The sequence below is a fragment of the Sturnira hondurensis genome, unplaced genomic scaffold (assembly GCF_014824575.4).
Source record: "Sturnira hondurensis isolate 20B ecotype Veracruz unplaced genomic scaffold, ASM1482457v3 Scaffold0004474, whole genome shotgun sequence".
Taxonomy (NCBI): domain Eukaryota; kingdom Metazoa; phylum Chordata; class Mammalia; order Chiroptera; family Phyllostomidae; genus Sturnira; species Sturnira hondurensis.
This window is the reverse complement of record NW_028077105.1, coordinates 11095933-11120918: the sequence shown is the minus strand read 5'-3', so window position 1 is coordinate 11120918 and position 24986 is coordinate 11095933. Positions and strand designations below refer to the sequence as shown.

At 35.4% G+C, this 24986-nt stretch overlaps 1 protein-coding gene across 2 annotated transcripts; it reads left to right on the top strand.

Annotated features, from left to right (window-relative positions):
- Positions 1 to 7306: 7306 nt before the first annotated feature.
- CENPW (centromere protein W) lies at positions 7307 to 13713 on the top strand. Of its 2 annotated transcripts, XM_037045893.1 has the most exons (3): positions 7307 to 7598; positions 11442 to 11555; positions 13507 to 13713. In XM_037045893.1, exons 1-3 carry the CDS (start codon positions 7473 to 7475, stop codon positions 13531 to 13533), a joined length of 267 nt encoding a protein of 88 aa, XP_036901788.1. In that variant the 5' UTR covers positions 7307 to 7472; the 3' UTR covers positions 13534 to 13713. The 2 variants fall into 2 exon arrangements, with proteins under 2 accessions (XP_036901788.1, XP_036901789.1); XM_037045894.1 differs by lacking the exon at positions 13507 to 13713 and having other exon boundaries at positions 11482 to 11559.
- Positions 13714 to 24986: the final 11273 nt, after the last annotated feature.

Genomic DNA, 24986 nt, shown 5'->3' with positions numbered 1-24986 from the left:
ACCTCTCCCTAATTCTCTCTCCTCCCTCATTCTGGAACCCATTTTAGTATATTTTGGACAGTCTTATTCCATCTTCAACATTTTTAAAGTTCTCCTTACTGGTTTCCATAATTTTATATTGATATTCTACATTCTAGATAATTTCTTAAAATCTATTCTCTGCTTCAAAAATCTCTTTTTAGCTTTTTTGTATTTAATCATTTTCAGAATAACAATATTTTAATTCTTTAAATTTTTGTTTTATTATTTCATATGTATATGGATATACTGTTTCTGTTTGTCCCTTCTGACTTTGGCTCATTCTGCTTTTTTTTAAATTTTTATTTTTGGTAGAAGTAATATCTTCTATTCCTTTTCACTATTAAAATTTCTTTGACATTTTAATATATATACTTGGTAAAATACAAAGTTATAGAACATTTCTACTTTTATTACATTAAGTAGAACATTAGACTATTTCATTCTAATAATTGTTCTTTTTATCTCATATCTCATATTGACCAAGATTTAATTTCCACTGAATTCTCCCAAATGAAATATTATTTTCTAGAATCAATGTTTACATTTACCTATTAATTTACATCCAATTTCTTTTTGTTTTAATTTCTTTGTCCCTGAAGGTTATTCTTTAAACATTATTGATGGGAATGATAACTTTTTATTTGTTTGAAGACATCTTTTATTTTGCCTTTACTTCTGAAAGATAGCTTGGTTTTAAAATTCTACATTGAATGTTATTAAGTAGTTTTAATTATGTTCTCTGCTTATTTTTCTTCTTTTGTAGTTCATCTCTAGGTGCATTTACAATATTTGCTTACTTAATGGTATTCCAGTTTTGCTAACATGTTTCACGGTATGGATTTTGTTTTACTTATCCTGCTCAGGAACTTATCCTGAGATGCATCATGTTCCTTGAAAGTGAAGATATAGTTATGAAAAATTCTAGCAATCATTTTTTGGATATTTCTTCTTTACCATTCAGTCTACTCTCTCCCCCTGGAACTCTTACATGTTTTCTTCATATTTTAAAAATTCTCTTTCATTTTTTCCATCACTTTTAATTTCTTCAATTTACAAGTCACTACTTTTCTATTTTTTGTTTCTCATGTCTTTTTAAATTAATTATTTAATTCAAGTAATACTCTTAAATTGATTAATATTTTAGTTTTTGGAAAAATATAATGGGTTTTATTTTTGTAATGATTTATTACTTTATAATTTTAAAAAATTCAATGTTTATTTTATATTCTATATTCAATAATGGCTGATTTTCAGTATGAACTTCAGGTGTCTGCTACTTTTTCTGTTCTTGCTGCTGGTAGTCAGTTTCTTTACATGTTTTCTATTTTTTAATTACAAATTTACACAGATAAATGGATAGAGAAAATAAAAGCTTGGATTTTGAAGAATATTACAAGGATACTGTTTTAATCATCTGCTGTATAGTCAAATGCAATATTTTTCTTTTCTAAAGTATGTCTTGCCCCAACCGGTGTGGTTCAGTTGGTTGGGGCCTCCTGTTGTAACTGAAAGTTTGCAGCTTTGATTCCTGGTCATGGCACCTGCCTAGGCTGTGGGTTTGATCCTTGGTCTGGATCCATACAACCCCCAGTCCCAGCGTGTTTGGGAGGTAACCACTTGATGCTTCTCTCTCGCATGGATGTTTTTCTCCCTTCCTCTCTCTCTAAAAAGCATTGAAAAATAGTCCTCAGGTGAGGCTAAAAACAAGCACACACATTTTTATGTTTGGTTTATTCAAATTAAAAAGCTTCTGAATGATTTAAGAAAACATCAGCAAAATGAAAAGGAACCAACTGTATGGAAAAATATATTTGCCAATGAGACCTTGGAAAAGGGTTTGATCTCCAAAATATGTAAAGAACTCACATGACTCCACACCAGGAAGACAAACAATCCAATTAAAAAATGGACAAAGAAGCCCTGGCTGGTGTAGCTCTGTGGATTGAGCACAGGCCTGCAAACTACAAAAAATGGACAAAGGACTTGAACAGACACTTCTCCAAAGACGACATACAGAGGGCCCAGAGACATACAAAAAGATGTTCAGCATCAGTAGCCATCAGAGAGATGTAAATTAAAACCATGAAGAGGTAATATTTCATCCTGGTCAGAATGGCCATCATAACCAAATCAACAAACAACAGGTGCTGGTGAGGTTGTGAAGAAAAGGGAACCCTAGTGCACTGTTGGTGGGAATGCAGACTGGTGCAGCCACTGTGGAAAACAGAATTGGAATTTCCTCACAAAACTAAAAATGGAACTGCTTTTTGACCCAGCAATTCCACTGCTGGGACTATACTCTAAGAACCCTGAAACATCAATTCAAAAGAACTTGTGCACCTCCGTGTTTATAGCAGCACAGTTTACATTGGCCAAGTGCTGGAAACTGCTTAAGTGCCCATCAGTAGATGAGTGGATCAAAAGACTATGGTACATTTACATGTTGGGATACTACACAGCAGAAAGAAAGAAGGAACTCCTTTCTTTTAATTTATAACAGCATGGGTGGAACTGGAGAAGAATTATGCTAAGTGAAATAAGCCAGGTGAAAGACAAATACCATTATGATCTCACCTATAAAGTGGAACCTAATAAACAAAACAAAAAAAGCAAGCAAAATAGAACCAGACACATAGAAATAATGAGCAAACTGAGAGTGAGCAGAGGGGCCAGGGGGTGGGGCAGATAACTGGGCAGAGAAGAGGAAGGATCACGTCAAGGAACATGTATAAAGGACCCCTGGACAAAGACGATGAGGTGGGGGGAGGATTGAAAGTGGAAGATGGGGGGGTGGGTAGGGCAGGGCAGAGTAATGGGGGGAAAATGAAGATAAAAATTAAGTAATGACGTCCATTTAAAAAATAAAAATTGAATTAAGCATAGGATGTAATGAGAAATTTTCTGTTAGAAAATAGAAAAATAACAAATCATAACTGAAGCACTTGTTATAAATAGAAAATTGTTTCTTTGTTGTGTAGTGTGATGAAAGCTTTACAAGACTCACACAATAATTATTTCCTGCCAAAATAGGAAGGCAGACAAAATATGGGGAATATACACAATAGTGATAGCATTAGCTTATTTCCCTCTTTTCAGCTGATGCAATCAATTTATGTTTAGAGAGATTAAGCCACTCGCCCAAGTTCTCAAAGGTAATAAGTGATAGACCTGTACTCAGATTTCAGTAGACTTCACAATCCCTTTTAGTCTCTACTTATAGTGATGCCCAGTAAAATCTCCCATGTCAGAAGCTGACGGTTATTACACATTCTTCGATTTTTAGCTGGGTGCATGGTAGTCCAAAAACAAATAGCATTTTTCTACTCCAGTTTTGCATCTTGCTGTGCTCATGTATTAGAGTTCTGTTCAAAGCAGAAGAAATGATATACTATGTGCAACTTTCAGGTACCGACTTCAAAGAAAGAGGGTGTGTTCTTCACTCCCACTTCCTCCTTTGTTGTTGCTGGAACACAGGTGTGTTCACAGAAGATCAAGTTTAATGATGTGCCAGTGTTAAAGAATTACTTTTCAATAATGCCTATCAAAGATTATTTTGTTATTGCCATTGGAAATCTTATGATACTAAGAGGCTAGTTTAAGTCAGTTTTTATAACATGAACCACTTTACTAGTTTGGACCCAAAACTTCAAAAGTAGATTCCTCTCTCTATTTTATTATAAATTTATTTTTTCAGTAGAGAAGTTATGTTATTACACTATATAAATAGAAAATTATAGAGAAAAATATCACCCATAAAATTAACAAACTTGCATTCATATTTTGTTATTTTTCATCTAGCCATTTTGTAAGCCTTAATTTTAACAAAAGACGTATGAACAAAACTACGAATAATAGAATATCTTGATTACTTTCATTTATTGTATTAAACTGTAGTTTTACATATTTCTACCTGGTGGTTTAAGTCATTATTTTAGGTGTGTGCATTATACTCCATGGAGAGACTGTATTTATTTATTCAAACATTTTATGTTGTTCTTAGTTTTTGCTGTGCTGAGCCGCCTCTCCACAATACACCAAATGCACAAATTTTAGAAAGTTACCTCTGAGTGTTGATTTTCTCCTCTGTAAATGAGAATAATAATAGTCCTTACCTCTAAAGTTCTAGGGAAGAATAAATGCATGCACGTTTATTTGGTGTTTAGAGTATTTCCTGGCACATGGTAAACACAAAGCATGAAGATATTTTTATTATATTTTTTGTAATGGTTTGAGTTTATTGAACAAGCCAGACTTGATGAGGTGTAAGGAGAACTAACTTTATTCCTTCTCCTATTTTCCCTCTAAACTTGTTCTTTTTTTCCCTCTGTTTTAGATGGAAGTCTCAGGATTTTACTGTCTTTTTTAGGTAATAAAGTAAAATCTCCTCTGTTCTGATGATAAAAGTCTAGTCTAGTTTAATCTCATAATTATTCCATTATTACAATTCAGCCTGGAGAAATAATAAAAACTTTACACTCTTACCCAATACAAAGCTTCTCCCTCCAGTCCTCGGACCAGATCTAGACCGGGACACCTGGAGTGGGACAAGTGAGCTGTATCGTTTCCTTCGCTATATCCTAGTGCTCCCTTCCCTCCTGCTTTCTAACACTAGTTACTGAATAATAAGTTGTGTTGGAATATTCTCCATTTGCTTAAAAGTGTTTTTTTCCCCAGAGAAATATTGTCGTTATGGGATAGAAGAGAAAAAGTTTTACTTGGCAAGAAATAGTTTATTATTCTTTCCTTGACAATTAGCCAATTGATATCATTCAATTTTCGTATAGATCTTTAAACAATGTATCCATGGAAAGCAGTGTCAGTTTGAAAATTCCCTGGAGCCACTAAGTTAAAAAAAAAAGATTTGATGATTTGATGTGGGCCCATTACCAGCCAAGTAAAAAGAATAATTGCAGTATTTTCCTTCTTTTGCCCTAATATGTTCCAAATACTATAATGTTCTAGCAGCAATTTTTCTTCCTAGTATACAAACTGCTATTAAAGTGTTGCAGAAAAATTATTGTGAACGATGTGGCTTTTACTACACGTTAATTTTTATTTCCTCTTAATATTTCCTCACAATATCCATTTCTTTTGGATTACTATGTTCTATTTTGAAGCCATCTTCCGATTGTGGAGTCTAAGGTTTAGGGCATTCATAACATCAAAAGTCTAAGGTTTAGGGCATTCATAACAAAAATTTGTTTTAAATTCAGTATCTTTTTATCAACACCAGAAAATAGATTTGTGTTTCTGTAACCACTTCATATTCAATCTAGAAACAGGATAGTCAGCGAAGGGAAGAGGTATATTTTGCGCTAAATCTTTGAAATATGAATTAGGAGACCACACAAGTAAGGCGAAATTTTTCAGATCTTCTGGAGTAATGTCTTACAACCCATAGGACTGATAAAAATCTAAAATAGCGAAATTCTGTATCTCAAAAATGAGTGAAGCCATGACAGAGTATTTTAAAGTTACAAAAAGTTTTGGCAACTGTGCTGCATTTGGCAGATTAATATTTTTAATTTAACCATTATTATAAACAACATAAACTATTAAGTGTCTAACAAAACCATATGTCAAAAAGTTTTTGCAAACTGTGAGATTCTACCTAAGTAATGTCAATGATTGTTAATGCCGTGTTTTGCTTATGAGCATAAAAACCCAAGTCAGAAACAATCTTGTAAATCATACATTTCATTTAGAATGATTTAAAAATGTTAATTCAGAGGAATACATTAATAAATAATGTATACCATATGTGTGCATTAGTACAGTTTATGAAAAGCAAAATCAAATGACTTTTTAAGATTGTGTCAAACACCAAAAGGTAAAGGTATGTCAGTTAATTTTTATTTTTTCTAGTGTGAATAATTTTTCTTAGAGAAATATACTAATGACATTAATTCAGTAAACATTTTAAACTACATACAATATCGATTAGCTAAAATATGAAATTTCTCACTTCTTTTTCAAGTATGTTTATTACAGAAAACTGAACAGCATTTAAAATAATAAAAAGCTTCATATTCCCATTATCTAAAACCTATGTTCATATTTTGGTATATTTCTTTCCAGTGGCTGTTTGTATGTGCACGCATATATGTGTTTTTCAATATTTTTCAGGTCATATTATGTTTATCTTAGTATATAGTTATTTGTCTTGCATTTGGCATAAAGTACAATTTTTCATGTCATTTTTAACATGACCATAATCGTTAACTGAATGTATATAGCCAAATTTACACATTAGCTATTTTAAAAAATAGTAAAAAATCTCTATCCATAATATGTATTTTATATTTAGGATAATTTTTTTAGGATAGATAATGAAAAACAAATGTATCACTATTCAAAAAAAGAATCTTAGGAGACATCAAGATGTCATCAACAAAAAAGGCAAAAATTCTCAATAGCTTCATATAATTATAATTGTTTTTTATGTACACTAACTCCTTAGAGTAGTATGATAGGGAGGAAATTCTTCAGTGATTTCCGCGAACAATTTTATTTGTCTTTCCACAATAAACAGCAGTATCAACCGGACCTTGACGTTTGAAAATCTGGGCCAAATTTACATCAGAAGAAGAAATGGTGAAGATAAAGAAAGGGATGTATTTTCTGGTGTTTATTCTACTTCTGTCCAGATCTTCTTCTTTCTGTTTAGACTCTTTACTTCCCCTGGATTTGGAGTTAAGGTCTGTCCACATCCAAGGCATTTCCAATTTGGGGGACAATTTTTTTGCCTTGTCAGCCAAGGTTTCAATAGCGGCCTTGTGATTTTTAACCCTTTTAATCCACGGAAAGTTAAGTTACTGGGAAAAAAATTCAAAAAGGAGAATATTTTGAAAATTTAGGTTGTGATAAAATTTCCCAATGTTTTACTCTGCAACTCTTCAATACGTGAAGGTGAAAGTCTATAAAAAATAGGATAATGTGTAGGACATGCTTTAATTACAGGCATTGCTTCTTTAGGAATCCTGATACAACATCACAGACTTATTTCAATTCATCTACTTTTTAGTCCATTACTGTTACGTTCAGTATAGAGTGAGAGCTTAGAGAGTAAGTGTAGATGCCCTGGCTTACCAACATTTTCCACAATTTCCCTACATCTCTATGGAACATAGGTGAAATAGTTCTTTAGAGCAGGTATATTACAGAGGGGGATTTAAGGAGGCCTTGGCTCTTTAAAGACGTCAGCGACCGCCCACTGAGAGTGTTTCCTACCAATTTCTGGCGTCTCCAGAGGCGGGGCACACGCAGCAATGACGTCACTACCGAGCGCCGGGCGCGCCCTTTAGGCGGCTGATTCAAACGTTCAGGCCCGGTTCTCAGCTCTGGGTTAGCGTCGGAACGACCGGTTTGTGTCCGCTCTCGCAGTGGACGAGAGCTTCTTTGTGGTGCCCGGAGGACCTCGGAGGTGGAGGCGGCTGGTGCCGGGGGAGAGGATGGCGCTCTCTACCACGATATCTCAGAGTAAACGCATAAAACGGAAGGCTCCCCGCGGCTTCCTGAAGCGCATTTTCAAGCGACAGAAACCTCACCTTCGTCTAGAGTCAAGTTGTGACTTACTGGTAAGATTCTCTGCCTTTTGGGGCTTGAAGTGGGGCAGGGGCAGTTAGGGGACGGTAAGCCCCAGTCTATTTCGCTACTCCCAGACAACCTAGTTCTTTTGAGCCTGTGTTTAGGGCGTTCCCAGCAATGACTGGGCAGGTTTGCCTCTGCTTAGCATGTCGGTTCGTATTCCTGACGCTTGATTGTATTGGAGCCCTCCGAAATGTAGATATCTGTACGTTTTTTTAGTGGAGGCTATTGGCCACATCACCTTACGGAGAACAATAACGTTAAGTTCCTGCTTAGAGCTTTTAAATATCGCTGTTCAGGAGCACATTATGGTATTGAGCTTATAGTGTACTATCGAGAGGAAGAAAGGTACAGGCTTTTAAAAGTATGTAGTGGAATTCAGATTGGGTCATTTTTACTTAACTATTGTAAAAGGCATTGTCGATATGTCTCTTTTTACGATGTTAACTAGCTATATTGTCTTATTTCCTCTACTTTAGCTTACTCACTACAGAACCCTGAATCAAAAGTTTATTTGTAAGTAGTATGCTTTCAGCCGCTAATTAGAAAGACAGAACAACTATTAATTCGCTTTTAAAAGCAAACTACTAAAACTTGTTTATCTGACTCAGAATATCTGCGATGTAATGCTTACCTAGTAAATAGTTACAACCAAACCACTGTGCAATATTTTTGTCTTAACAAAAACTCAAGAGTTTTTATGTTGAATGCCTGGAACATATATCGCTCTAGCAGAGTGAACACTGTATCCTTAGGTTTAAACCATGGGAGACACCTCCTCTGGTTTGTTACAAGAGCTTTTTGAGTAAAGGAGCAATTATAAGTGGGCACTTAATTTTCAGGAAATCAAGGTAAAGAACTGTGGCTAACAAGGACGTGTGACATGGATAGTGTCTTCGGAATACATCATTTCATCTGTTTTTAAGCTACATTTTTTCTCACCTCTTTTGTCTACTGACTCCTCATCAGCTAACTACTTGCAGGGTTTCTCTTTTTTGTTGATAAAAGTGGCACAGTGAGTTGGCTTAAAGTGAATTGATTTACTAGACATTAGGTCTAGTAAATTTACATTACGTTTACATTTCATTAAATAATTCTGGAGTCTAGACATTTACATTACATTAGGTAATTCTGGGGTTTTCACTGGTCATGGGTTCCTAATTGGAGGGGGAAGAAATGTACCTGCTCAAGAATATCTAGGAGACTACCATGTTGGTTGGCAGACATTTCTCAAGTAGTCAGATTTCTTCCACGTTCACACCTGTCTTCCCCAAGTGACTCATGGACAGGTGGGCTGTATTATATTGGGTTGGCCAAAAAGTTGGGTTTTTTTCCCTGTAAGATGGCTCTAGTAGCTCTTAGTTGTCTTTAACTTCATTTGAAACATTTTGTGACACTGTATTGTGACAGCTGTTGTATCAGCGCCCATTTAAAAAAATCAAAATTGGTGGATTTTTGTGTAGCCATTTTTATATTGAAAATGGAAGAGCAAACACAATATTTTTGGCATATCATCCTTTTTTATTGCAAGAAAGATAAAAACGCAACTGAAACGCAAAAAAAAAGAGATTTGTGCAGTGTATAGAGAAGGTGCTTTGACTAATCGAACGTGTCAAAGTGGTTTGTGAAGTTTCATGCTGGAGATATTTCACTGGACAGTGTTCATGGTTGGGTAGACCAGTTGAAGTTGATAGCGATCAATTCGAGATTAACTGAGAACAATCGATGTTATACCACTCGGGAAATAGCTGACATAGTGAGAATATCTAAATCAATAAAGTTACTGGTGAAGATGAAAAATGTGCCTCTTATTTTATGGAAAAAAAGTAAGGACATTTTGGCCAAGCCAGTAGAGTGGGATCCAGGTGGTGCAGGTGAAGGGAAGGTGAAATTCCAAGCAGTTGCAGTGGTAGGGGAAAGGAATTTTTTTAGGCCACTATTTATTCCAGGTCTTATGCTTTTCTTCGGCTTTCATTTGTTCTCCATCCTCTGTATATGCTGTGTGTCACCCTGGTTTCTTTGCTTATGGTTTCTGCTTGCCATTGACATTTCATAATCTTACCCAGCAGATGTCCCACATCATCCATAAACTTTTCTACAATTAAGACAGTGTATTTTCACCTCTTTTTTTCTGAACTCTGATAGCAGAGGAAGTATACATCATACAGTTTAGCTGTTGGGACTTAGAGAGTTTTTGCTAAGAATTTCATGTCACTGTGATCTCCTACTTTGGTATGTAGCTTCTCGAGGGGAAGGAACTATACATATCTCTTTTTGTGTCTCCCCTTTTCTTTAACATTAAAAACTAGTCTACTTTTATGCTGTCTTTGTAAATGATATTTCTTCTACCTGAAGATGTTCTCAGTACACTCAGCAAACTCCAGTTCTTTCAAAATTTAGTTCAAATGCTACTTCTTCAAGTGAATCCTTTCTTAACCTTTGAAAGGACCAACCTTGTCTTACTCCATCATCTGTTGTCACACTGTTCTTTATCGGTTTGGTTTTGCCATTGGACTGGAAAGCTTGGGCCTTTTTGTATTTTTAATGTTTAACATAACACCTTGAAGATTCTGTGTTACAATTAATGTTGGGACTGCATGGAAGACAGATTTATTTTTGACAGTCTACCCTTTCGTAGACTTGTGCTTTATACTTTTATTTTGAAATAATTATAGGTCATAAGAAGGGGCAAAAATAATAGAGACTACTGATGTACCTTTTACCCAGCTTTTGAAAATGCTAACAACTTACCTAACTACAGTCTTTTGTGGAGTTTGGAATTTTGTGTTGTCTCGTTAGGTAAGCTATTTAAAGTAATTTCTTAGCCCTGGCTGGTGTAGCTCAGTGGATTGAGTGCAGGCCTGCAAACCAAAGGATCATGATTTGATTCCCAGTCAGGGCATGTGCCTGGGTTGCAGGCCAGTTCCCAGCAGGGGACTCATGAGAGGCAACCATATATTGATGTTTCTCTCCCTTTCTCCTTCCCTTCCCCTCTAAAGATAAATAAATAAAATCTTTTAAAAAACCCCAAATAAAGTATTTTTTAAAAGGTGCCTTAAAGATTAATGATAGCAGATATTATTTTGATAGATAACAAGTAACAACCTTTGTACATAAAGTTTTCAACACAGTAAGTTTTTAGAATTTCAATTATTAACATGTTTTTGAGATTTTTTAAGATTTTATTTACTTGTTTAAAGAGAGGGGAAGGGAGGAAGAAAGAGAGGGAGAGAAACATCAGTGTTTGACTGCCTGTCATGTGGACCCCACTGGGGACCTGGCCCGAAATCCAGACGTGTGCCCTGATCGGGAATCGAACTGGCAACCCTTCGGTTTGTAGCCCGTGCTCAATATACTGAGATACACCAGCCAGGGCTTTAGTAAATCTTCCAAATACCTGGTTAAAATCTTTAGACCTTGAATTGTAGCTTGAAGATGATCAGCCTTAAATATGCTATGATTTTAAATTTTGGGAAAATTTTAAATACATTATAAATTTAAACTTATTTGGATTTGGAAGCGGGGATATTTGTTAGTTAATAAAGTTCTACATAAGTTTTAATTTAATGGTGCTTTTCAATAATGTTATTGTCTATAGCTTTTGGTTAGTCTTACATAGCCTTATTTCATGTACTGCAATAACCATATATCTCTTTCGTATGGAATCTAAGACCTATTTTAAACTAAATTCTGTTACTTTAAATACAAATTAATAGACTTAATTACAGTACTAAAGAGTACAATATTAAATTTTGGATTCTCTTAATTTTAAAAGTCATTATTTCAAAGCATTAATGTTTTGAGTTTAAAAATACGAATTTTCTCTTTTAAAGGTGCACCTGAACTGTTTGCTATATATTCGACGATTAGCAGAAGAGTCCAGGGCAAATGCTTGTAAGAATAAATGTGGAATCATTAAGGACCAGCATGTACTGGCTGCAGGAAAGGTAGAGTCTAGATTTCTTTTCTTGAGCAAGAGTTAATACCACCTGGTTCATCACCGCTTCCTGATTGTAGGTTTCTTTATTCAGCTGTGTTGACTCAGTTGATTTGGCTTCTCATGTTAATTGACTTAATTGCATAGTTAGATTTTCTTTCTCTACATGTATATTATTGACTGCTGATGCAAAAATCCACGGCTATTACTCATCACCATTTAGAGGAATATCAAAATTTGACTGTAATCTGTAGGATTTGTACTAGGCTATATAAAGTTGAGAAGGTTATCACCTTGAAATTTATTAAAACTTTCTTCTTAGTCATTTTGCTTTCCTAATTGTCTAATTATTTGTCTTTGTAATTTTATTTTGAGATTTGTGTGACTTATGAGTCAAATTACCTACAAAAGCAGAGAAGATTGCTTCTTACTGGTATTTCTATGTAATGTTAGACTACGATGCCCAGGGCAGATTTTTCCCCAGATACATTCATTCCTGAGATCATTTCCACTTGATATTAATAGATTCTCTACCTTGAAAAACTTCTGGGGTCATGTTACATTTAGATAACATATTATAGCTCCTTGAATAGTCTCAGTGTTATTATGTATATAGAGCTTGTTTCTATTAGAATACATAAGAAATTGGCAACCATGGTTGACTGGGGGGATGATATGGGAAAGAGACACTTATTCTTCAGAGTCTATGTCTTCATATGCCTTTATTTTGAAATACTGAATAATTGAAGACCCAGAGAAGGTGCATAAGTAGTAGAGAGCGTTCCATGTACCTTTTCCCCAGCTTTATACAATGCTGGCATCTTTATATAACTGTAGTTATGTAAAGTTTTAAAAGGTTATGGGAAATATAGCAGTAAAGAAACTTGTTGAACTCTGTTTAACTTAACATTTTGTAGATTTGAATACATAATCTCAACCTTTTGTAAATTCATTTGAATACATAGTACTTTCTTTTGCAGTGCCCATATCAACATCTTATAAAACAGAGAAGTACAAAAGCTACTTGGTAGCCTTTGTGGAAGCCTAGAAATGTGCATGCCCAGGAATTTTTTTAGGCGTTTCACATTTTCTTACAATTATAAACATTCCAAGTCTAGAATGTTTATAATTGTAAGTCTAGAGTCTAGACTGGTAATCTGAGTTTTTCTATGGGTAAAGCAAGGTTTAAGAACTTGAAGAGTATATGTATGTATTTTAAATTTAGGATTTGTTTTTATTAATAAGTTATAGATATGCTTAACCTAAAAGTGGGTAAGTTCTCTTTAAAAAATTTTTGGATAGGCACTTACATTGTCTCCAGCACTTGGCTATTGTAAAATCTGCTGCTGTGAATATTGGGGTGCATAGGTGCTTTTGAATTGGTATTTCACAATTCTTAGGATATAGTCCCAGCAGTACGATTGCTGGATCAAAAGGCTGTTCAACTGTAACTATAATAAATTTTAAAAAAACCTTTTTTTGATATGTTCTGGTCTACCTAATAAGTTTTTCAGCATGACTTGTCTTAGTCTCAAAATCAATATAATTCCAGACCATGTGTAATAAATTTGGTGTTGCAATCGATTTGTTCTGTTGTATAGTCATTAAATGCCTCATTTGTAATAGGATTTTTGAGTTTTGGAGCATTACATAACTCTCAGGAATACTAAAGTGTCTACAAGCCCAATGTTAGGAACCGTTCATATGGACACTTGGCTTACAATTGCAGAAATTAACATCTAGAAGTGACTATAAAACTGGATTTTCAAAATGTAGGCATGTTTTAAGTCTCAGACCATTTATAAAGCAAATGAATTCCCAAATCACCTTCCATGCTGGCTTTTATAAATTCATAGTCTTGCATATTATACACATAGGAATATTTGACTTTTTGTTGAGGAATTGTGTTTTATTTGCCATAAGTATAATATGAATCTTCAATTTTTTTCCCTCCCTCACAGGTTATTCTAAAGAAGAGTAGAGGTTAGAAGTCAAAGAACACACTTTTGAAATTATGTGATGTATTTTTTTTATTTTAGTTGGTAACAGATCATGAAAACACTTTTTACATATCAGTTAATATTGTGTATTATTAAAATATTGGCTGCTTGAGGGATGTGTGCAGTTGTATTTTTTTCTTTTTCCTGTTATTGAAATATCTCAGACACTTAGAACTATATAACTTTATTTTTGAGGAATTATCTTTCATTTTAAATGGTCTTGAGTTCTTTTGTTTCATTGGTATTGCAAATGCTTGCCTATCAAAAATAAAATCTTACTATATGAAATAGCTTGAAGAGATTCTTTCTTGAAATTAAGCTTATATGTATTTAGCTTTAGACATAATTAACTATGGAATCAGTTTTCTCTCTGAAAAAAGGCAATTTCAGTCCAAATTAGGTACATTTTAAGTAACTTTAAATCTTTAATGCCTTTGTGTAAGTAATACGGTGTACTTTTTATTACTGAGTCATATTCTATGATATTTATGTATTACCGTTTGTACAACTAATGGCCTTCCAGTGAGGGCCTTTTCGATTATTTCCTGTTCTTGACTATTACAAAGAAAGCTGTTATGAGCAGTCACTGATAGTTTTTATACAAATAAAAGTTTTCATTTCTCTGCGATAAATGCCCAGGAGTGCATTGTTGGTCTAATAGTGAATATATGTTTAGTTTTTAAAAATGAAACAGCTAAAATGTTTTCCAGAGTGGCTGTGCCACGTTACGTTCCCACCAGCCTTTTATGAAAGATCCACTTTCTTTACATTCTCATGAACATTTGGTATCATTATTTTTTTATTCCAGCTGTTCTGATAGAAGTGTGTCTCCTCAGAGTTTTTAGTTTGCTCTTTCCTAATGGCTAGTGATAGTGCACGTATTTTTATATGTTCTTTGTCATCCACTTGGTGAAATGCTGCTTAATTTCTGTGAATCCATTTTCATTTGGATTTTTTTGCTTTTCTAACGTTGAATTCTGAGAGTTCTTTATTTTGGATATGAGCCTTTGTTAGATAATGTGGTTTGCAACTATTCTATTCTGTAGTTTCTCTTTTATTTTAACATGGGCTTTTGAAGATCAACAGTTTTTAATTTTGAAGAAGTCTAATTGGATTCTTTTTTCATGTTTTAGTGTCATGTTTAAGAACTCTTCATTAAACCCCAATCCTGAAGATTTTTTCCCTATATTATTTTTTTGCACACTTTATGGTTTGTTTTACATTTAAATCTGTGTTCTGTTTTGTGTTAATTTTTATTTTGAGGTGTGAGGTATAGGTCAAAATTCACTTTTTTATTTGTGGATATCCATTTGTTTCAGCACCAATTTCCAAAAAGACTATTTCCTCCAGTGAATTTTCTTTTGCACTTTTGTCACACATTTGTTGGTCGTACTTGTTCAGGCTGTTCCTGGCCTCTGTGTTCCATTGGTTTGTTTCAGTCTCTACCAGTAGCACACAGTCTTCCTTACTGTGATTCCTATCACTTGATTTTTCTTGTTTTCTAGAATTGTTTTGGCTTTTCTGGTTTCTTTGCCTTTCCATAGAAATTTTGAATAATCTTGTCTGTATTTACAAAAAAATCTTGCTGGAATTTTGATTGGAATTGCATTAAATCTTTGTATCAAATCGGGGGGAAATTGCTGTCTTTACTACGGTGAATCTTTCAATCCAGGCAGATAGAATATCTATATCTTTTATTTGTAGCTTACACTTTCTTCCTTTCTTTTTTGTTAGAGAACTTCCTTTTGTTATTCTTTTATATTATTTATTTTTTAAATTCTCACCTGTGGATTTGTTTTTTGATTTTAGAGAGAAAGGAAGAGGGTGGAGAGAGAGAGAGAGAGAGAAACATTGACATAAGAGAAACATCAATGTGAGAGAAACATCGATTGGTTGCCTCTTTCTGGTGCATGACTTAACCAGGGTTTGCACCTGCAGCCTGGGTATGTGCTCTGACTGAGGATCAAACCTGCAATCCTCTGGTGCATTGGGGTGACGTTCAAGCAACTGAGCCACCCGACCATAGCCTTTAGTCATTCTTTTAGTGTAGGTCTGCTTGTGACAGACTTAGTTGCTTTCATCTGAGAATGTCTTGATTTCCCCTCCAATTCTTGAAGCATGTTTTTGCAGGCTATAAAATTCTGGGTTGACAGTTCTTTTTAGCACTTGAAAACTTTAAGCCCTTTTTCCTTTTCTTCTAGGTTTTTGATGACACAGAAGAGTCATCAAAAACCTAGAAGTTCCACAAATTCCAGAGGCCTGTTGTTTTGTTATTTTTGGTCTTTTGTTCTCTGTTTTTTAGATTGTGTAATTTCTGTGTTCTGTCTTATAATTCACTGATTATTTCCTATATCTTCCCCTTTCTGTGTACTGATTTTGAGTGGTTTTATTTTTCAGTTACTGTATATTTTAGTTTTCAGAGTTCCTTTGTTTTCTTCTTTATATTATCTATATCTGCTGAGGTTTTTAGTTTTTTTTAAAATTTATTACAAGTGTGTTTGTAATTAAGCATTTTATTATGGCTGTTTTGAAATCCTTGTCTGATAAGGATTTCACAATTCTAGAATTGTGCCATTTGGATTGGTATTTTTTTAATCATTCAATTTGAGATCTTCTTGAGACTGTATCATGAGTGATTTTTTATTGGAACCTGGACATTTTGGGGATTATGTTACAAGACTGGATCATATTTAAATCTTGTACTGTCACAGCCTCCCGACATGATTCTGATGTGTGAAATCTGGCACTGCCGTGTTACTGTTGGTGGGAGTAGGAGTCCAGGGTCTTTACTTAGCGTGTGTTGACAAAGAGCGATGGGAAAGGAGGGGGCTCTCATTATTGCTGGGCAGAGATGGGAGTTTGAGCTCCCTACTAGACCTCGTTGATACTATCTTGATTGGGAGGCGGGGCCCTCTTGCTACTGCTATCCACCTTTATTCCACTGATGTTGTGAGAAGGTGGTCCTGTTACCCTTCATCCGTTGTGTAAGTGCTGACTCTGCTGGTGTCTGATACCATCCAGTGGAGAAGGGTAGGAGTTGCTTGTTACCAAAGCGGGAGGGTGGAATACCACTCTACTTCTGTGGTCTTCACTGACGCTGTGCGTGCATGTCCTCGTGGCCGTTGACTAGTGAAAATCCTGCCTCCAGCATGTCTCCGATTCTTCACCAACGCGGAGAAGAGGGTCTTGTTGCTGTGGGGGCGGGTGAAATTCTGGCTCTGTAGGAAATTTCCCGCTTCTCACTTGGCCTTCTGTGAGACCACCCTGGGTGGGGGGTTTGGGATGTGCCGTTACTGCCTAGCGAGAGTGGAAGTCTAGGCTGTGTACTTGACCATTGCTAATGGGCCTAGAGAGTGCGGGCTGCAGTTATGATTTGTGGTGTTCGGCTGTAATAAAGTGGTTATTATCTAAAAATTTTTCCCTTGTCCTTCGGTTAGAGAGAACAGTTTTTTGGGGGTAGGGAGCTTTTTGTTTTCCCCTTTTGTCTGTACCCATTGGTTTTTCTGATGTGCCAGATTCTCTAGTAGCCAGTCTGAGACAGAAAGAAAAAAAAAATACCCGGGGAACTCACTACTGCATTTTTCCTTTGGTTACAAGTTTCTGGCTAATCTGTTGTCTCCTTTTGACTTTTCAGAGTCATCTTCTATTTATTTCATATATGTGAAGTCCAGAGTTTTTAGTTGAACTAAGTGAGAGGAATAGGGAAAAGTAGTACATTTACTTCACCTTCTTGAAAGCAGGAGTCCCAATAGTTATTTAAGAAAAAGCCTTCGAGGATGTTGACAATAGCTAAGTTAAATGTTCTTAAGAAATATTATGAAATGAGAAAAAGAACTCTTGGAATTATCTAAACTAAAAACCTGGGATTTATTCTTGACCTCCTCAAATCCATCTGCCTCCTTCCTTCATTCAATCAAACAGGTCACCAGGATCTAACTGACTTTGACTGTAAAGTCTCTTCCTACCTCTGTCCTCCATTGCTTTGTCTCAGGTTTTAGTATCTGTACCAGAAACATGTACCCGTTACCTTACTTACTGCGTTGTCCAGGGATTCCCCACCTTGCCTTCGTACAGTCTCCAGTCCATCTTCACAGTGCTGGAGTTGTCCTTCTGTGAGACGTAAGCCCAGTCATGTCTGGCCCTATTGAAAATCCTTCAGTGCCTTATCATCATCTTAAAATGAAACTTTCATTCCTGATGTGTAACACTGTTAGTACCTTGTACAGACTTAATGTATGTATACAGGGCTAATTATCTAGTAAGCTTTCCTTAGGTGTGAGTGGGTTAGTGATCAGAGAACCGGGTATTAAGCCAGGCAACTCCAAAAATCGGAATATGGAAGGCCATCGTGGACTGTCTGCATCATCCTAGTGCCTGATCTTCTCTGGGTAATTCAGTTTCTTTGGAGAAGATTCTTCCATTCCTCATTTATTTTTTCTGGGATGCGTTTTCTTCAGACTAGACTGTGCCACACTTAGATCCTCCGCCATTTTGCTTTGCTCCCATCTCTCCTCCTCCGTGGTGCATGGCTGGCTGGACTCGGGAGAGGCCTCCGGGTTGTGCCTGGGCCGCTGGTGTTACCTGTAGCTTCTTTGGCTCTGCCTCAGTGCTCATTAGGTTCTCTGCATCTAGAAGTTTCTTGGAGTCTCTTGAATGTCTACATCTTAACCTCTTCAATTTTGGTTAATACTTTTTATACTTTATTATTTTAAGAGAGCCTAAGGAGGGAAAGAATGCGTGTGGTTAATTTTAAACAGACAGCTTCATGGATTCTTAGTTCAATAAGAATTTTTTTAAAGCATTAATGTGCCAAGATTTTAACAAGTTATTTGTTATATAAATACACATTTTAAATGTAGAATTATGTTTAATAATGATAAGCTATAAGTGTATTAGGGTTTCTCAGAATAAATTTGAAAAAAATAGAATATATAAATGCTGAAGAATTCTGTAAGTGTATGTAATATAAAAACTTTCACTTGACTTTATTTTGAAATAGGAGCTAGACTAGGGAATTTTTGTTTTAGGACAATTAGAACTGATATACTCAGAGTTAATATCTTTCTTATTTTAAAAATTAGGTTTTCCTCATCCTATCCCCTATCTGGTGACAGATGATCGTTACAATGCAGTTAGGCTTACTACTTCTTCCCCAGAAGGCTATCAAATAATCTGATCGTATTCTTACATCATCTGTGTTAATCTTATGCAGTTTTCTTACCTCATCACAACCTTTAATTGTAAAACTTGTCGAAAGTATGCCAAGATTAAGCTTCTACAATTGAAGGGTAAATTAAGATTCTGGTTGTGAGTTTGCAGAGGCTTAGGTGTTTTTTTGCCCCTGTCGTTGGAGATCACAATATTGCTAACCTGAAGGAAGATAGAACAAAGTGTGTGTGTGTGTGTGTGTGTGTGCGCGTGCATGCGCGTGCATGCGCTCACGCACCTGTGTATTAGGGGAGGAGGTGAGATGAGGTGGGAATGAGGGGAGTTGGTAGAGGTTAGAGTCAGTAGGGGAGGTGATTGTGTTTGTGTGAGTTTGGCATCTCTTCTGGGAGGTTTTCTTTTAATAGGCAACAATTTTGCTGTCTTGTTAAAAAATTAAAATTCCAGATTAAGGTCCAGATTTCTGATCAATTTATTCTTAGTGGGCTTTTAAATCAAATTTTATTTCTGAGATTTGGGAGTTAGGGCTGTCAAGATTTAAGTGAGGAGAAAAAACATTTATTGCAAGTCCTACTGACATTAAATTGTAAAACTTCGTAGTTGTTAAACAAATACTCAAAATAATTCAAGTTCAGAATTTACAGTTGGGATTCAGTGTGCTATTATTTATATTGTATTTACTATGCAGGAGAAAATGCAATCTAATACATGAATGGTGTATTTATATTTGATTTGTATTTATGAGTTTGAGTTAGACCCTTAAAATAATGTTTTATAAAACTTTATAGTTTTTTTAAAGTTACCTTATTCTTTATATTATAAAGCCCATAGTATAAAAGAATATGCATATTTTATTAGTTTCCTTGCATAAACAGTTTGGCTAATGAAACAGTGGCCATTTGCAAGCATATACAAATTTTTTAATTACTTTAGAAAACTAACTGATGTTTGTAATTGGAGTACTTAAATCATTGATGTTTCTATTTAAAAAAATTGACAATTAGTATTTAAATGTACTATACTTATAAATATAAGGTATTTAGTTACAAATCCTTGTTTAGAGTGCTTAGGAATGGGAAGAGGCAGCAGTCCAGTCACTGCACTGGTTAAATGTTCTGAACATTGTAATTTTGTTCATAGAGCACCCTGTGTTGTGGAAATAACTGTTCTTAGATTTTTACCAAAGTTGGACTGTTAAGGTTGCCCAGAGGGAGGAATATGCCTCTTCAAATAAAACAAACATTTTCAGTTGACATGTGTACATTTTGGGTCAATTTAGGTTTAACTGAGTTAGATTAAGTATTAATAACCATACCTACATAGGTATTTTGAGATACAGTAGTCTCTTTATGAGTGTTGTCTTGTGAAGAGTTTCTGAATTTGTAAATGTATACCATGAACTCAAATAATGCAGTTGGGTATGTTTATTTAGTATTTGCTATGTGCTGATCACTCAAGTACAAAGAGAGACAATATCCTTGCTTTAAAGTGTACCATCTAACTAGCATTTACTATAGAATTTGCTTAAATATGTGTGGGTTTATGTTAGGTTGCCCAAAATGTCTGTTACATATTTTTTTTGTAAAATAAAAGACAAATTTTTCATTTTTACCAATACCTATTTGAATATTTTGAGTATGTTGGCTATCTACCAACATACTTTGGGGTTTTTTTTGGTGGTTTTTGTGGGTTTTTTTGTGGTTCCAATCAAATTTTAGGATAGTTTCTTATATTTCTGTGAAAGATGCCATTGGGATTTTGATAGTGATTGCATTGAATCTGAAGATTACTTTGGTTGGTCTGGACATTTTGACAATATTCTTTCAATCTAAGAGCACAGAATATCTTTCCAGTTATATGTTTCTTCTCCAGTCTCTTTTATCAGTGTCTTACAGTTTTCAGTGTTCAGATCCTTTCCCTCCTTGCTTAAGTTTATTCCTAAGTATTTTATTGTTTTGCCATTTTTTGTCTCTGAGCATAATTTGCATTTTGTCATTAAAGGAAGGAGAGGCACACGAGTATACTAGGCGTCTCTGGCAAAAGAGCTGTTTTATAGAATCCATCGATTCTACAAAAACATGTATTAAACCACAAAGTTAAAAATTTTAACATAGGAGACTGGAGTTCTTTCAGTTGTCTGAATACTGAGTCAGGACATTTGTTACTGTTTATGATCCTAGTGCTTTCTCAGACTGCATGGTCAGAGAAACCCAGACTACATGAGCAAGAAAGTATAGAAAATAGATGTAGTCTGGGGACCAATTTGTAAATATGAAAAACAGTGCATAAACATGTGATTTCACACGTCTTTAAATTTAAAATTGTAATTTGTATTCCATGTTTATAGTTTAACATTCAACATGTTGTATTTTCAAATGTGTATCATTTTTGCTATATTGCTTGTGATCTCAGATGATGGTAAGACTTCAGATTAAATGATGAAATGATATGTGATGTAGGTGCAAAATTGTATAGCTAAAGATATTTGGCCAGTGAGGTCATTGAGTTAGCAAAATATTCCTGAAGGTTTTAAGAATGAGGCTCTGAAGGTATGTGGTTATTTAAAATATATTTTGGACAAGCCTCTAGTGATGCAGAAAATGTTAAAATGTCTAGCCAAAAGATTGACTCACTGAAGAAGTGCAGAAAGAACCGGCAATAAACTTCCTAAGTGTCCTTTCTGGAAATGCAATCATTTCATTGTTACTCACATAGGTCTTCTAAAGTGCTTTGGGATACAACCAGTAATATAGATTCTGTGCCCATGAGTAATAAAATAAAATGTTACTCTTAGTCATTTGGAATTTTAAATGTTACTTTATTTCTAGATGCAGCTGAGTCATTTTTCTTCTGGGTTTCTAAGGAAATCCTCAAAATAATTATATTTTCTCTTTACATTTTTATAGTTAAACAACTATGTAATAATGCTTTTTCACATAGGAAAAACTATAAAGGTGTAAGATATAAATGATATCAAAGTAATGTTTTGAGTTCTGAAATCTTATTAACAATATGGTTGTCAAAGATTTTTGTATGTAAGGAACAATTTTACGACAGCATTAACTTTATTCTAAAACATTCAAAAGCCAAAAGAAATTAGATGGGCCTCTGAAGTTCTTAGTCCGTGGACAAGATAATAAATATTATTTCAGTACCTGCTATTTTTAGGGCACTGTGCTAGAGAGAGGGACATAAAAACCATGAAAACATTCCTTGACCTTAAGAAGTTTATAGTTTGAGCAAATAAGACAGAATAATTCATTACATGGGACAATTTACTGATATTTAAGGCCATTCCAGCGATAAAAATCTATGGTGCTAACATGACTGCCTATTTTGGTTATTATAGCGTAGCAAATAATCCTAAAACTTAATGGCTTAAAACAAAAGAAATTTTATTAATTCTTATGATTCTGTGGATTGGCTGGGGCTCAGCTGGGTAGTTCTGCTCGTTTTACTTAAAGTTTATCATGCCACTGTAGTCAGATGATAGCTGGCTTGGAATGTCCAAGGTGACCTCTTCATGTGTTTGAGGCCTCTGGTCTCTTCCACGTGGATTCTGTTTTCCCATAATGTGTTATCCAGGATGTCTTTATGTGGCCTTTTCTCCAATGGGATAGCCTTATGTCATGGATTAGGGCTCCAGGAGCCAGGAGTGGACTTTTTAGTGCTTTTAAGTCCTCGGATCAGAAGTACTGGTGCCATCCATTTTCACCCTATTCTACTGATCAGCATAGTCACAGGACCAGCTTGTGCTGGTGAGATGGGGTGGGGGAATGAGTTTCATCTTTTGATGTGAGTAACAAAAGCAGTGTAAGCATGTTTGGAAGTCCTCTTCAGAAATGAGCTACCACAGTGCCTGAGTAGTGAGTGGTGTGGGAGTGCTAAGAAAGAGGACTCTCTGACTTTGAGTGACTAAAGGAGTTTCCAAGGATTAGCCAAGGCTTTTTTCTCCCTGAGTTAAAAAGGCTGAGCATGGAGGAGATGGCAGGGAACAGTATGTGGTGGAAATTATAGGATCCTCTGTAGGTAGAATAGCATGCAAAAGTACACAGATGGAAAACAAAAAGTCATTAGATTAATAAGAGTTTTAACAAAATTTTGAAAAAAATGACCCAAAGTAATAAGCATCAGAGCTAGGCATTGCTTATTTTCAACTATTATAGAAAGAACTGGTGAAAATATATGGGAAATAAATGCTTGTAAAAGGCTGATACAGTTCATAAAGAACACAATCTTTTAACAACAGCAAAGCCAGTGACTTTAAAATTGGATCATTATGGATTAGAAATAACATGGATGAAATTTGATTTGGAACATTTTTCTGTTGGTTTTCATCAGATTTGAGAATTTATTCAGGTAGCTGGACAATGCTATTATAATGTAGCATGTTACTCGAATGCCAGAGTTTTCTTTTCTGGATGATTAAGTTTGGTAGAGTGCAGTTTCCTAGCAACTGAGCTTATAGTCATCAGCAGTGAGGTGAAAGCTCATAGCTCACAGAGCAAACAGTACAAATATGAAAACAAGCCTTTTAAAATTTTTTAAAAATTGTTGTTCAAGCGCAATTTTCTGCCTTTTCTCTCCACCCCTCCCCACCACTGCAGCCATCCCCACCTCCTCCCCCCTGTTTTCATCCCCCCTTGTTATTGTCCATGTGTCCTTTATAATTGTTCCTGTAAACCTTTTACCCATTTCCCCCATTATCCCCTCCCTTCCCTCTGGTCACTGTCAGCCTGTTCTCAATTTCAGTGTCTGTGGTTATATTTTGCTTGCTTGTTCATTTTGTTGATTAGGTTCCAGTTAAAGGTGAAATCATATGGTATTTGTCTTTTACTGCCTGGCTTATTTCATTTATCTTATGCTCTCCAGGTCCATCCATGCTGTCACAAAGGGTAGGAGCTCCTTCTTTCTTTCTGCTGCATAGAATTCCATTGTGTAAATGTACTTTAGTTTTCTGAGCCATTCACTTATTGATGGGCACCTAGGTTGCTTCCAGCACTTGGCTATTGTAAATTGTGCTGCTATGAACATTGGGGTGCATAGGTTCTTTTGGATTGGTGTTTCAGGGTTCTTAGGATGTAATCCTACCAGTGGAATTGCTGGGTCAAAATGAAAACAATTCTTGACTTGGGGACAGTTATGTATGCTGTGAAATAAGAATCTAGTGTGAATTCTTAAATCATTGCAACTGCCGCCACTTTGTAGTTTGATTAACAAAATCAACTCTAGGTATATAATAAATAATTCTATTCACTTATTTATTTAACCCTCTTGTTGATTACTTATGTGAATAGTTGAATACTGAGGAAATGCAATGTTGTATAAATATCTAATTTTTAGGATGTTATTTTTTTAGGCTGGAACCTGTGATCCTGTTACAGGTACTTCTATGCATTGGCACTATTTATGTTCTTTAGATGAATATAAATTTGTGTTCTTATGCAAGATATTCCAAGTCGCTTGGAGAAACAAGCATTCTCACCAACCAAATTTTCCTTGCTCCCCAAATTTTTCAGTGATTATGCTGAAGCTTTCATAATCCTCACTCATTCAGCAGACATTGAGTTCCATCTATAAGTTAGATTTTTAACTTTTAACTTCAAATGACTTTTAAACTGTGACCTGTAATATAAGGAGGAGTCAACCTTTAGAAGATCTTCTGGAAGAGAGTTCCAACTGTGAGCACAGAGGCCCTAGAGAGGAAATACACCTCCCGTCTTCAAGGAGCAGAGTCGGCCTTGCTGTAGGATGCTGAGGAAGAGGTGACTTGGGCCAGATACGTGTAGCCTCTGAATTCATAATAAGGACTTTGAGTTTTTCTCTGAGTGTGAAGAGGTGTTGGAATGTTTTCAGCTGGGAAGAGATGTGACTATAATTTACCTTTTATAGGGATCATTTCTGATTCTGGGTAGAAGGAAAAACTACAGAATGGCACTGTCAAGAAGATGACAAGAAGCTGTTAATATTGTCTGTGGTGATGGTGGCAACCTGGCTTAGGTGGGAGTGGAGTCAGCGAGAAGTTGGGTGCTCTCTGCCCCTGGCTCCTTTGTGTATTCCATTTTTGCTCCCCACATACTGCCTCTTTCTTCTCAATTCACTGCAACAGTTGGTGAGTGCCTATCTTGGTCCTCACTGCTCTTTACTTCTTTTGCCTCTAGCCCTTTTTTTCTGTCTTACTTCCTTTTCTGTTGTCTCTTGCCCAGTTTTCTCTCCTATTTCTTCCATTTCATTCCTTGCTGATTTTTCTCTACTCTTTCACTCTTCATTATTTT

Excerpts from the sequence above, each read along its gene's own strand:
- CENPW (XM_037045893.1), top strand. The coding sequence starts at position 7,473 with ATGGCGCTCTCTACCACGATATCTCAGAGTAAACGCATAAAACGGAAG. Across the intron at positions 7,599-11,441 it reads AGTCAAGTTGTGACTTACTG|GTGCACCTGAACTGTTTGCT; the intron begins GTAAGATTCTCT and ends TCTCTTTTAAAG. Across the intron at positions 11,556-13,506 it reads ATGTACTGGCTGCAGGAAAG|GTTATTCTAAAGAAGAGTAG; the intron begins GTAGAGTCTAGA and ends CCTCCCTCACAG.